Consider the following 13,740-nt stretch of genomic DNA (forward strand, 5'->3'; position numbering starts at 1 on the left):
TTCTTTATTTTATCGGCACCCTCATCACCGCAAAACTTACTTTTTGTTTTATTTTGGTTTTTGTTTTTTGGCGTAGCATGGTATTTATGCTACTGTGCCTTGTACAATCACAATACGGTGGTCACAGAATGTGGTGTAACACCGTGTAAGAAACTCCAGTGTCATGTAAACAAACCGCTGAGTCGCATATTCATAATATTAGATGCTACCTTACTTAACCATCTTCATTTTCTCCCAGTCTCCTACTAAGCTTGGTAGATGTGTGCATGGATATTTCCAGAAGGAATATGTTTAATTAAACCTCAAACATCATTTTAATCTCTATCAGAATTACAGTCGGCTCTAGGAGAGGTATCATTTCTTGGACTTGTTTTGTTTTTTTCCACTATTAGGTAGTTTTTCATAATTTGGAGAAGCAGAGCATATTATTATTATTATTATTTATTATTATTATTAGTTATTCTGCTTCCTGCTCTCCTCTTAACCTGTTTCTTTGTGTGTTATGCGGATCATTGCGACAGTTTGTGGGTCAGTCACTCATCTTTGCTGCTGTATGCTATAGTGTTGTTATGGATGGATGTGCGGAACACCGACCCTGGTCGGCCGAACCCACCCCTACAGCCGCCGAGATAGACGCTCGTTTTGCTCTGTATGAGCAGAGAGCACAGGCAGAAGACGAAGAGGAGGAAGAGGAGCGGATACCCGACCTTCAGAAGGACGACATGATGGCCAGGAGGACAGGTGCTTTCCTAAAACAAACAGCTGGCTCAGCAGATTTCAGGCGTTTCCTGCCTCCGCCCGGGTCTGGGTGGAGCAGCCGAGGGGACGTTCCCACTGATGCTGTGCCTCCTAGCAACAAGGAAGTGCTCATCGGCACCAGGTGGGCTGAAAACGGATGTTTCTGTGCTTAGCAGGGTGCTGAAGCCGCTAACCGGAATGGTGTTGCCTGCTTCTTCATCGTTGGTATTTTAGTTACTTCAGTTCAGACTGTTCTGCTTTAGAGCGGCCAGCCAGCGGCCCAGAATCCTAGAAGAAACGCCTCACTGCCCAGTGATCAGAGCAACGACCCAAACTGAAGGCCAACCCGATGAGTCCGATAGAGACAAGAACATCCCCGATCTGGACAGAGACAACGTGGTGGCTCGGAGGAGCGGGACATTCCAGAAAGCAGCCATCTTCAGAGGAAATCAGGGCTTCAATCAGTTCCTGCCAGTACCTGGGTCGGTCAGACACAACATCAGTTCAGAGACTGCAGCGAAGCAGTCAGGAAACAAGTCCAAACTCAAAGCAGACATGGACGGAGGAAGGTATTTCCTGAGATGGAATGAAGACACGGCCGGTGTGTTTCTAACCCGCTGCAGTTCCAACTAGAGTACCTGACAGAGCAGGTGTGGTGTGTTGAAGGGAAACATCAGAAGGTTTCCTGCTGATTTCTGAATGAACTGACTGGTTCTGGTTTGCTGCAGGAGTGCTTGATAGCTGATCTCTGATCAGCTGGATTAATGGAAACTATGAGCTCTTTTCAGTTCTAACATGGTTCTGCTCTTCAGCTATTGGATCACTAACCCCGGCGTTGGTTGGCATGACTCTGGCTGCTGGGTTTCAGCTTGGTGTGAAACTGTCTGGGTTTAATGTTTCAGAACTGAATCAAAATTAAACTGCTGCTGTTCCTAAAGGATAAGTTCTCTCCGCTCACAATACGGTTTAACACGTCTGTGATTATCTGATTGGGTATTTACCATACCAACTTTATTTATAAAGCACTTTAAAACAATCACAGCTGATACAAAGTGCTGTACATTAAAACACAACATGACAATAAAAAATAAAAAAAACTTACAGTTTAAATCAAACATGCAATTTAAAACTAGATTCCGCTGGAGTTGAAAGCCAAGTAAAATAGATGGGTTTCAAGACAAGCTATAAAAGTAGACAGTGAAGGAGCCTCTCTAACTTGTGAAAGCCCTGTCCTCTCTGAGCTTCATTCTGGATCTCGGTACCTCCAAGAGCAGCTGATCTGCGGACCTGAGAGACCGATAGGGCATGTAGGTTGTGAAGAAGCTCAGAGAGGTAAGCCGGGGCAAGATTATGCAGTGATTTAAAAACAAACATAAGAATTTTTAAATGAATCCTAAAATATATGAATTAAAAAACATAATTCTTACATCAAACATGCAAATATTTAGTTCAGTAAAAAATTAATTATATCCAATCTGATGAATTCTGTGGAAATTCAGTCCAAGTCATAGTATAAAACAGTGAAGAACATTAGTATGGAAGAGGATTATGGCCACTAAAAAAATGAAAGAATTCTTGACTTTTTTTCTCTCTGAATTCTAACCATGATCTAAGAATTCTGACTATTCATTCTTAATTAAAATTTTTGTTGTCAGAGGATTAAAGTCAGGATTTTGAGATTAAACTCAGCATTATGTGAAAAGTCTGATTACTTTTTTCAGTGGCCCTAATCCTCCTAATTTTTAAATCAAACCAATCTCCAATTGTTTTCGTTGTTGTATTTTAGTCAGGAACAAACAAATGTTTTTACGTTCTGAAAGCACAGAAAGGTCCAGTTTGCCCAAAACAAATCAGAAGACAATGATTTAAAATCAGAGTGAACTTATCCTACAAGGCGATGAGCTGGCAGTTTTTGTGGTAGCAGTTCAGTTCAGTGTCGATGTGTTTCTTGTTAATCCTGGCTCTGTCATTGGATCGTTGTTTCAGCAGCTTTGTTGCCATGGCAGCGGAACTTGAAGCTCCGCCTTTCAAAGCCCCATCCAGCCCGGCGTGTCCTGGGCTGGCAGGGAGGCAGGTCCCAGACGCAGCCGTTATCGATGCAATCGAACCATCCTCTTCCTCCTCCTCCTCACTTATACATCCTCAAAGTCCTCCATCAACTCACACCTGGAGTGTGGAGGAGCAGGTAGAGGCGGGGAGAGAGGAGGAAAAAAGCGAGGATGGGAAGATGAGGCGGGAAAAGAAACCATGCTGGCTGGAGGATGAGCTTCCTCCAATGATGTGAGAGTAATGTTTGATTTTTCATCTTTTCTCTGATTTGACCAACAGGACAGTAGCACTGACATCACAGCTGCTCTCTCTCTGCTCGGCTCGCCATGTCTTCATATCAATGATAGAAACGATTTAACTTTGTCTCATTTTCACCTTCCATACCTGCTTCTTTGAGGCGTGCATTCCTGTTATCCTCAAACTCTCCCCTCTGCTGCTGTTATAGGGTGAGCCGACGAGTTGCTTTTCTCTTAGACAACGAGTAAGTTTCACCGACTCGCTCTCACTGACGTCCTGCATGGTGACATATATGCATGGCCTGCATGTCAACGTGTTGGTTAACAAACTGCAAAGACTCAGTTTGCAACACCCAAACGTGCTGGAACCATGTTCACGACTGTTCACATCTCACTGCATTTCTACCGCTGGGCCACAAAGTTTGATTCACTTATTCAAAACAAAAGATCTGTAGTAATTTTCCTCTAGTTTCTTGTACAATATCTTGGTACACTTGAATAATATGCAAGGAAATTTTCATCAAGATGTAGAAGCTTGTCTTAAGTCACTAATTCCTTATATTATAAGCGAAATAATCTGCCAATGGAAAAAAAACACTGTCATTTCAATTTGCGCAATTTTACAGTCAATGGAAACGCAGTAGAAACAGTTGAACGATGGACGGATGGATCACACTGGTCAACAGAAAAGAAATTGTTTGGTGTTTTTCAACTGTTTTGGGTCATGTTGATGTGCTGAATTAAAAAATCACATTGGTTTTGTGCAATCGGGTCAACTTTCTGTTAGTAACTTTTATGTTACTATGGAGTAACATGAGCATCAAAATGCAGGTCTTGTTCTCACTTATGGATCAGTTTCCTGAGAATCTGATAAATGAGTGAAGAGCAGAAGGACAGATTCCATCAGGACAGAAAGGAGCAGAGAATTTTACACAATGAAGACAAAATGTTCAATTCACAGTGTTTATTATTCAATTTGCAGAACTCCAAGTTTGTAAGATTTATTTTGTACACTCTGTTAGAAAACTATTTTTTTCATCTAAAACTTTTTTTGGATGATAAATATTAACATAAATGAACTGATGATGTCACAAAAATGACATCAATTCAGTCAGAAGATCAGATTTCTCTAAATGACATTAAAATAAAAATCTGACCTGATTGAGAAAAATGGATGTCATTTTCAGATTCAGTGCCGCAAAATAGTCCTAATTCAGTTGAAAAAACAGACAACTTCAAAAAATATTTTTTTGTAACTCAAGTGTTTTATACATTTCTAAACCTGAAGCTGATTCTGATTATTTGGTTGAAATCAGTAAATTCCTGCAAATACGTCTTGCTGTTTTTTGGGGGGGTTTTGTCAGTCGTTTCTGTTCACTGTAATTTTTTGTTTTGCCTGCTGCTTTTTAAGTATGGACTGCGCATTGTTTATCATCGCACGTTACACATCGCTCCAAACTATGTGCAACACAAGAAAAACCGACACGTGATTTTTGTCAGACAAAATCCTTACAGTGTTTCCTTACAGTTTTTTTCCATTTCCAGGAGTGTGAGTATGGGAGACATGGCCAACGAGGACGAGGCAGGACACTTCCCTTCGCTGAGCCCGTCGCGATATGAACGCATGCACCAGCAGTACAATGCTTTCGTGGAGGAGGAGGACCAGTGGCAGGATGTGAGGCTCTTCTTGTCTTGAAACGGCGTGCGTCAGGTAGCGTTCAGCAGACTGAAACTGATGGATGCTGTGAACTTTTGTCTCAGGACCTGGCCCGCTGGAAGAACCGCCGCCGCAGCGCGTCACAGGAGCTGATTAAAAAGGAGGAGGAGAGGAAGAGGATGGAGAAAAGGATGAAGGGGAACGGAGTGGACGGCAATAAGAGGAAGAGCATTAAGACTTACAAGGAGATCGTGGAGGAGAAGTAAGTGTAAGACAGTTTTACCTTAAACATGAGAGTAGCACATTTGCAGTCAGAGTTGGGTAGCAGCTAATTACATTTACTTAAGTAACATTTTGGAAAAAAATGTACATTTAAGAGTAGCTTTACTATACTGTACTTTTTACTCTTACGGAAGTAAAATTTCTGGATACTCGATCCACTGAGAGTAACTGCAGTGAATGAAGGAAAAACAAAAAATACACGAGATAAAAAAGTAAGACTTCTTGTTAGTGCTCAAGCTTTGTTTTTCTATTGTTATTTTCTACCTAGGTTTTGTGTTTATTTGGAAAAGCATAGACTGAATCTGTTATTATGCAACTATATCATTTATGTTTTTTCCATTTTAAAATACCAGAATTTGGACATAACTTTACATTTTTGTCTGTCGGGTGACATGATTTGTAAATATCAAATCAGATACTCTGATCAGTTACTCAGAAATCGAGTCGCCTTTTAATCAAATACTTTTGTTACTGTTGAGTAATTTCTTGGATGGCTACTTTTAACTTTTATCTGAGTAAAAAGTAAGTAAAATGTGTTGAAGTAGTGCTACTCTTACTTGAGTACAATTTTTGGCTTCTTTACTCACCCTTGTTTAGGGCTAATTAAAGCGGCAGTATTCTGTAAAGTCAAATTTTTTAAGCTTCACCTCATGTTCCAATCTTATTCCCACATCAAAACATTGCTGCTTGATTCATTCATGTATATTTTAGAAATTCTTTAATCTCCATGGTAACCATTCAATTGTGCCAAACTCCTGTGTAGATACAGCACCACCTTCGAGGATGAAGCTCCTCTTCAGAGCTGCAGTTTCCAAGCAATACTTCCCTATTCCATTCAACTCCTTCAGACTAGCCAGCAGCAATTAGCAAACAGCTGGTGGAACTGCGCATCTGCTGAGCTCATGATAGGAGCTACTTCTCTGAGCAACGTTGGTAAAAACGTTGTTAATGGGTTAATAGAGGAGCCATGTTGTGATGACTTTCCGAAGGCAGAGCTCTTTCAGAAAGAGCAGGAGTTTCTTACAGAGACAGAGGCCTAGTTTCAAGGCATTAAATTACAAAGTTAAAAACTTTGTAAGTTGTATTTTATATATACAGCATTTTTATGACAACTGAAGAAGTAGGAACATGATTGTGCTATAAAATGGCAGTGCGTGCCTGGAAAACACATAATACTGCCCCTTTAAATTGTCTTGGTTCCTGTTTTTCAGAGAACGCAGGGAAGCTGAGCTATGTGAAGCATACAGACAGGCAGCGACTCCAGAGGAGGCAGCTTTGGTTTTACAGCGCTACGCCCTCCGCTTCACCATCAGCGATGCAACACTGGACAGCCTGAAGCTGCCCAGAAGCACCAACAAACCCAAACAGTTCCTGAACCAGACGGAGCAGGAGCACAGCCAGACGTCAGGCGACGGTGACTCAGAGAGGCTGGAGCATCCAAACCAGCCGGACACAGACAGTCTCACCGAACAGGAACGCTGTGGACAGACAGAGGACAGCCATGAAAAACATCAGTCTGGTGTGAACCTCAGCAGCTCTTTGGAACCAGATGCCCTCCAACTCAAAGACACAAACACATACAGTGAGCAGCTCCAGTCGGAACAGCTTCCTGAGCCCCCCTCCCATCTGACAGACCCCCATGATGAGCATAAGAATCAGTCTGACCCAGGAGCCCCTCAGTCCCCCACTGAACCTGCTGCTGCACTTCAACCCAAACACAAACTCCCCTCCCTTCCATCTGCACCCTCCAGACCGCTCCCCCTGCTGGCGGCCAAGCCCTTCTGCCCGCCCAGGTGTTCTGCTCCTGAACACAAACTTGTGGAGGTCCAACAGGTAGGAGCGCTGCATTTCTGTCGTCTCATCCAGTGGATCTCAGGACTGTGAAAATATGTTTTTAACATAAAAATGAGAAGCTAGTAAATTACTTTAATAGCTTTTTCACCCTAAATGTGACACTGATTCTGCACAGCTCAACACAAAAGCAAACATATTGGTTAGGAAAATGATTTTAGCGTCATTGGGGTTTGATTGAAGACCATCAGTTTTCTGATTTTGATAAGAAGCTGACGACGATTTTATTTTTCACCAATTCCCACCGAGGATCCAGATCAACAAAATGATGACAGAACATTTAAAAAAATATTTGTTTAGATTGATTTACAGCAGGGTTGGACACAAAATCAATAACAATATATATCTGGGAGATGTAAGCAGAAGAAAGGCTTTAGCTGCTCCACTTCTCACAGTGAGCTAAACGAGGCTGGAGGCATCAGCTAACTCACTTACTCAGCAACCTGCTGAGTAACTTGTGCGGCAGCAGTTTCAGGTTTTGCCACTGTGCTTCATAACTGCTTAAAAGTAAAAGAAAAAAACAATGTAAAGTGAAAACTGAGTAAAACAGGAAAGGTTTGGCAGAATTTCAGATATTTAAAACAAAAATCTAATCAGTAATTATCAATGTAAACTGATATGAAACACTTATGTTGTGATTTTTCAGCCATAACATCCGGTCCAGATATCATTTTGTCTCCAATAGCTTGTTTTCTTAACAGAATAATTTCACAGATGTTTTTTTATTGTCACACCTTTTAACTAGAGAAGCTGTGATGATGAAGAATGTGCTTTAGAATAACCAACAAAAAGGTCAAATATTCTACAGTCAATTACAGGAATAAAGATCTGAAACCTGGGAGCTTCGGTTCAACATTTATGACCTTTCATAAAAGAAAAAAATACATCTGTAATAACCTGTAATGAACATGTTTTTTTTTTTATAACGTTAGCATAAAATTAGCTGCTTATTTAAAAGCTTGCATCAAAGATGTACTGTGTAAATGCTAACTGCTGTTCTGTTTCCTGCCAGCTGGACGGGTCGGTGCGGCTGAACGGAGAGGCGGCTGAGGACTTTGCTTCCCTTCCGGACCCGCTACAGGAAAACCCAGCCGTTTCCTCCCAGCACACACAGGAACCGGATCCCCCAGAGGACAGCACAGAGCAGCCGGAACCTCCACTGACTGAAAGACCAGCCCCGACTTCAGGCTCCGCCATCAGCTCCCTGATTGCAGGCCGAAACTGCATCATCACCACCACCATCGTAACAGAACTTACAAAGACCTACATGGAGCCGCTCCACCCAGACGTCCAGGACAACGCTGAGGTAGTTTTATGATCACGCTTTTTCTACAGTTTTACAGTTTAAGGTAGCTTGTTGAATGTGCTTTAATAAGTTGAAGGCAGAAACAAAGCTGTAACATAATTTATAGTCAAAGTTAGCATTATCGTGGTCAGTGGTTGATTTTACAGTGAGAAAACCAACAAGTGACTTTGTGTTGTTCAGGCCAGAAACTTATATCTCATCTCATCATATTCTGAGTACAGCAACCAAGGAGAAGAACATGATTTGGTCAGACATAACCAAGACTGAAAACAAACACTACAGATGACCCCTGAACTTATGACCCACAGAGTGACTAAGTGCAGCCCAATCCCAGATGGAAATTTGTTCTAGCCTTCAGATTAGAGATCAGACATTAATATCTGTATCGATGACAATGTGTCTGATCCATGAGGGCAGCTCTTCTATTCTATATCAGATCTATATTCTATACTTAGAGCTCTGAGTGACACCATGTTTTATTATTTAGTCTTACATTATATTTAAAATTTCTAATTGTTCTTTCTGAATCATTTGGAAGAAGGTTGTTTGCAGTTTATTTTTCACCAAGGTAGTCAACTTTTTGTTTTTGTCAGTTTCAGTTTTTATTATTTATTTTCCATTGGCTGTTCTACTCCTAATTGCATTGACTGAGCAAATTAAAGTTGTTTTTATATGTTTGACCAAGCTTGTGAAGCTACCGGTGTATTTAAATGTGATGTACTAGTGTAGAGTTATCAAATAAATTAGTATTTATTTGATAAAAAAAAATAGTGTTCAGTCAGTTTGGATCAGTATCAGCTTGTGCTAGCAAGAAAAACAAGGCTAAAGTTTCAGAGGGTATTAATGTTTCTGCAAGACACTGAAAAACTCTGAGCTGGTATAATGTGTAGTTCAGTCAAAATGAACAAAACGTTTCAATTCCATGATGTAAGGAAAGAAAAACAGAAGGAATACTGAGGAGGCGGAATACTTTCCAGCCTCCTGTAGACTCAGCTGTTTCCTTCACCTCTTAGTTAGCTTTTAGCTTCACTATGTTAGCATGTGAGAAACTGTACAGTAGAGAACATAGAGCTGTTGTTATATCACTTTAATTTCTTCCCTGGGAGGGTTTGTCATGTAAAGCAGGTGTCTAGTTTCTATTTGGATATTTTAACAGACATTTACATGAACAGAAAACAGCGACCTCAATAAGAACAGCACATTGAAAAGATCACCACAATGGTCAGGAAGTGTGTCAGAATGACAGTGTATCAGGGCCATTGTAGATGGGGGAAAAAAGGGAGGAATACATTTCTGCCAAAAACTAAGAGATCTTTAGATTAATACCAAAAACGTTTTCAGAAAAAACAAGGACATTTGAGTTTCAAAAGTTGAAAAACTCAGAAATTTTGAGATTATTCTCAGAAATGTTCTACTGAAAAATATGGGACAAACTCAAAAATGTCCTTGTTTTTTCTAAAAAAAAATTGAGATTATTCTTAAAATATTTGAGTTTTTTGGTGGAAATTTACTTTTTTTTTTACCCATGTACGATGTACTAATACACTGTCATAGTTCTAGTCTTTCACTGTTGTTGCTTCACTTTCTGATAGAGGCAGATACTTGGAGACAGTCTTTTGGCTTTAGTAGCTTATTTATTTTAAATATAACCCTCAGGATGGAGCCACTGAGACACCAGCAGAGAAAGGGAACCCTCAGCCTGTTCAGTCACCCAGCAGTTTACCAGAATACTCTCTCAGTGTCTCTGGTAAGTCTGCTCTTCTCTGTCAGCCATCTTGAAAACTTTGGACTGTTTCCTCCAGCAGTCAGGATGTTTAACATGTTCGTCTTTCCACAGAGGGGCTGGAGGAGAGCAACGTGACTGTAAGTATCTCTACATTTTCAGCTCCATCTCTTCCTTTCTGTTTCTCCTCCATCCTCAGATTTGACCCCATCCTGACCTTTTGTCTCCAGTGGTCACTGTAGTCAGACTTGTGTCCTCACCTTTCCTCTCTTTCTGTCCCTTTTGCTTCGTATACATGTGTGTTTTTTTTTGTGTTGGTGTGCTTGTTGGTCGGGTCTGGTCAGATTGAGACCCCCATGTTGAACTTGGCTAAACGTGTTAATCACTGGGTCTGGGACCCCAATGAGGAGCGTAAGCGCTTGGAAAGCTGGCAGCAGGAGCAGGAGCGCCTCCTACAGGTACTGCAGAGTGAGGTTGTATATCTGGAGAGAAACGATGTTCTGGATCGATCTGTCAAAACTCATGTTGGACATTTAGTTGGGCTTTTTTCTAGGGTGCAGTGATTGTAATTTTCGACTTTTGGACATCTCCTGAGTTTCAAAACCTAAACATTTTTGAATTTTGAAACTCAGAAAGTTCTGAGTTATTTCTAGAACATTTCTAAGAATAATGTCTAAATTTCTAAGCTTTTTCTTGCATATTTTCAACTTTTAGAGCCAAGAAATTTCCTTGTTTATTCTAGAAAATGTATGAGCTTAATCTCAACATTTATTTTTTTGCTAATTTTCAACTTTTGGAGTTCAAAGATTTACAATTTTTTTTCTAGAAAATTTGAGGTTTTTGGCGGAAATTTACTCCTGTTTTTTTCTATCCACAATGTCTCCAATACGTCATCATACAATATATATCATGACATAAAACAAGTCACTATTTTTGTCCATCTTTAATGTTCCCATGCGCTCGATATGAATTGCAGCTAACGCTACTTTGTCACTGAATCGTTTGGGTCCTTCTTGTCAAAGGTGTTATTTGTTTTGGGGTTTTTTTCTTGTTGTTCTTTTGGACTTATTTTTTCTCTATTTTTAGTCATATATATCCTGTTACGTATTATCTGAGGTTAGTCACTACAGTTGCGCAAACCTTAGCCGTTAACATCTCTAACTGCTCTCTGTGCCAAGCTAACTTTGTGTGGTTCTATTTTTTTTAATATATATTTTTGCCTAAAACATCTTTTGGAAGAAAGCGGTAAGGACTTTTTTTTTTTTTTGCCAAAGCCACTTTTGAGAAAAAATAACTTGGGTCATTCTTTTAGGAATAGTACTCGTAGTCCATAAGTGAGCCAGTGTCAGATGAGAGATTTTTGGGCCTTGTACGTATTAGAGAAAACCAGTTGAATCTTTTCAGTTCAGCTCTGATTTGAAAAATGCATCGATGCTGCTTGTTGTATCATTACTGCATCCTAAAAAAACAGCTGCTTATATATTGGAAAGCTTAAACTTACCGTGACGTTCATGTCCATGACACGTGGACCAGAACTGTATGTCTGTGTGTTACATTTGTGTGTGTGAGTGATTGTTCGCCTTTGATGATTGTCTTTGAACATAAACTGTGTCTGTCATCAGGAACAATACCAGAAAGAACAAGAGAAGCTGAAGAAAGAGTGGGAGAAGGCCCAGCTGGAGGTGGAGGAGGAGGAGAGGAAGCACAATGAAGAGGTGGGAGCACATGGATGGAGACGCTGGAAGCAAAAATCATTTTCTTCTTGGCCGGTTTATCCTAGATTTTCCTCTTTCTGTTCTCCATCTGTGTTATTCTTCCAGGAAAGACGCATTTTAGAAGAGACCGTAGCCCCTCTCAGTCCCTCGGCCTCTGTGCAGAGGCAGGCCGAGCGCACAGCCACAGCACCTTTTTCTGTCGAGGAAAACAACAACGGGACAGTGAGAGGGAACGTGTCTCTGCAGCAGAACGGACAGAAAATCCACACAGGAAGTGAAGATCAGCATGTGTCCAAGCTTCATTTTTTCCAGGGTGAGAATAAAGCACACATGCTCAGGACTACGTCCACGCGTTTGTGTGAACCGCAGTGCATGGGAGACATTATGATGTGTGTTTCTGCTAGATTCTGGATGTGATGAACAGCTCCCACAGAAACAGGAAATGTGGAAGACGTCATCTCTGGACCGCAGCCCTCAGACCAACCAGATGCAAAATGTCAAAAGGTGAATGTAAACATGATCAAAGCAGATTTTAATAGTGTTTGCCTCAGGTTACGATAAACATTAAGTGCACCCTCTCTGAGTTTATTACAGTATTTTTACATATGAGAATATAATAATCTTTATCAGGTTCAAAATTAATTAACGTGTAACCTTTTAGTGAACAATGCAAATAGTTTCCTCACTGTTATCATGTAGCCATACTAAGAAATCTATGTTGGGTTCAGACCATGATTTAATATCTTGTAGAGCCATCTTTAGCAGCAATAACTCTTTAGTATTATGTTACTGGTTAATGGATTACTTTCATTTATTATCATTAAAAGTAGAGCAAATATCCTGGAATCTTTAAAGAAGATCTATAAAATACATTCAGGCCTAAACTTGCACAGAAAATACAAGAAGCTCGTCTTTGATGGCTGAACTTGGCGGCTCACAGTCATGGAAGACTGAATGTGACAAAACTTCTTCTTTCCAAATGTAATTCAGATCAGGATCACATGATGCTGTAGCAGGTAACCAGGACGTCTCCCCTTCAGCACCTCAGCCTCCGTCTCCCAGCAGGTAAATAATGTTCACACACCGACACGTGAAGACGTCCAGGGTCAGCAGGTCATGCCCGCCGTTTTCTTCCTGTGTTTGTTTCAGGTGCGTCAGTGGGAAGCGACTTTGTTCGGGCTGCTCCAAACCTCTGGGAAGAGGAGCTGCTATGATCATTGACACTCTGGGCCTGTTTTTCCACATGCAGTGTTTTAAGGTCTGTTTCATACCACTGTTCTCTGCATGTACAAATAGACAGTAGTAGGGATAGAGAGAGTGATTGAATCAAGCCTAAATTTGCTCCTAAAAACTACATTTTGAAGAGCTTGAAAGCCTTTACCACTAGACAACAGATACAGTCTGAACACTTAGCTTCTAGAACTGAAATGGGATTTAGCCTCGCAGAAAAAATGTTTGACTTGGTCACCCAAGACTCCTAAAAAGAAGATGAAAAATAAAAAAAATGTGTCTTTTTTCAGTGTGGCGTATGCAAAGGGCAACTGGGTGACGCTACAGCAGGGACCGACGTCAGGATTCGGAACGGACTGCTGAGCTGTTATGAGTGCTACATCGCATCTCGAGGTGGGAAAACATTCACATTGATCAAAGAAACACACACACACACACACACACACACACACACACACTGGTTTCAGCACTTTGACTTTTGCTCTCAAAGGAAAAAAAACACTTTGAAAGCACTTTACACTATTGTAAAGTATGATCAAATTCAGTAGCTGTATATGTGCTTGGTAAGTCGCAGCACAGCCTTTATCATTTGACTAAATGTTGCCATCGCACTATGAGAGATGAATCATTTAAAATGTGTGGTTAGATCACAGAAAACAATTTAACTTGAAATGAATAAATGCAGTGTCATTGACAGCCTGCTTATAAGTTTGATAGCAAAGATGTCCTCTCTGAAAAGCTAATATTTAGATTAAATGTACGAGGCTAATTGGAATAAAATTGTTGCTTCAACAGCAGCTGAATTGTAAACTTGTTTTTTTCTCCTTTGAGTTTTGAAAAGAATAGATTTCTACTTGAGATTTTTTGGCTGACTCTAACTTTAAAGTTTATTATTATTGTTATTATATTGTTCTATCAGTGAAACACCACCTTTAATCAAATACTTCTTGAAT

The 13,740-nt window shown here is 40.4% G+C and overlaps 1 protein-coding gene across 8 annotated transcripts in view; it reads left to right on the plus strand.

Annotated features, from left to right (window-relative positions):
* LOC103458988 (LIM and calponin homology domains-containing protein 1-like) overlaps positions 1 to 13,740 on the plus strand; it is a 41,620-nt gene that overhangs the window by 26,584 nt on the left and 1,296 nt on the right. For 3 of the 8 annotated variants that reach the window (XM_008400197.3, XM_081614873.1, XM_008400533.3), the window contains 17 exons: positions 563 to 880; positions 1,002 to 1,307; positions 2,725 to 3,018; positions 3,233 to 3,268; positions 4,569 to 4,698; positions 4,785 to 4,942; positions 6,174 to 6,795; positions 7,826 to 8,119; positions 9,776 to 9,866; positions 9,957 to 9,982; positions 10,187 to 10,300; positions 11,465 to 11,557; positions 11,663 to 11,870; positions 11,962 to 12,061; positions 12,548 to 12,622; positions 12,707 to 12,815; positions 13,078 to 13,180. In XM_008400197.3, the coding sequence (XP_008398419.2) occupies positions 563 to 880; positions 1,002 to 1,307; positions 2,725 to 3,018; positions 3,233 to 3,268; positions 4,569 to 4,698; positions 4,785 to 4,942; positions 6,174 to 6,795; positions 7,826 to 8,119; positions 9,776 to 9,866; positions 9,957 to 9,982; positions 10,187 to 10,300; positions 11,465 to 11,557; positions 11,663 to 11,870; positions 11,962 to 12,061; positions 12,548 to 12,622; positions 12,707 to 12,815; positions 13,078 to 13,180 (3,077 nt within the window). The remainder of the gene's footprint in view (positions 1 to 562; positions 881 to 1,001; positions 1,308 to 2,724; positions 3,019 to 3,232; positions 3,269 to 4,568; positions 4,699 to 4,784; positions 4,943 to 6,173; positions 6,796 to 7,825; positions 8,120 to 9,775; positions 9,867 to 9,956; positions 9,983 to 10,186; positions 10,301 to 11,464; positions 11,558 to 11,662; positions 11,871 to 11,961; positions 12,062 to 12,547; positions 12,623 to 12,706; positions 12,816 to 13,077; positions 13,181 to 13,740) is intronic. The other 5 variants (XM_008400849.3, XM_008400919.3, XM_008400284.3 and 2 more) reach the window with 4 other exon arrangements.

The sequence above is a fragment of the Poecilia reticulata genome, chromosome 1 (genome assembly GCF_904066995.2).
Source record: "Poecilia reticulata chromosome 1, P_reticulata-male-v2, whole genome shotgun sequence".
Lineage (NCBI taxonomy): Eukaryota > Metazoa > Chordata > Actinopteri > Cyprinodontiformes > Poeciliidae > Poecilia > Poecilia reticulata.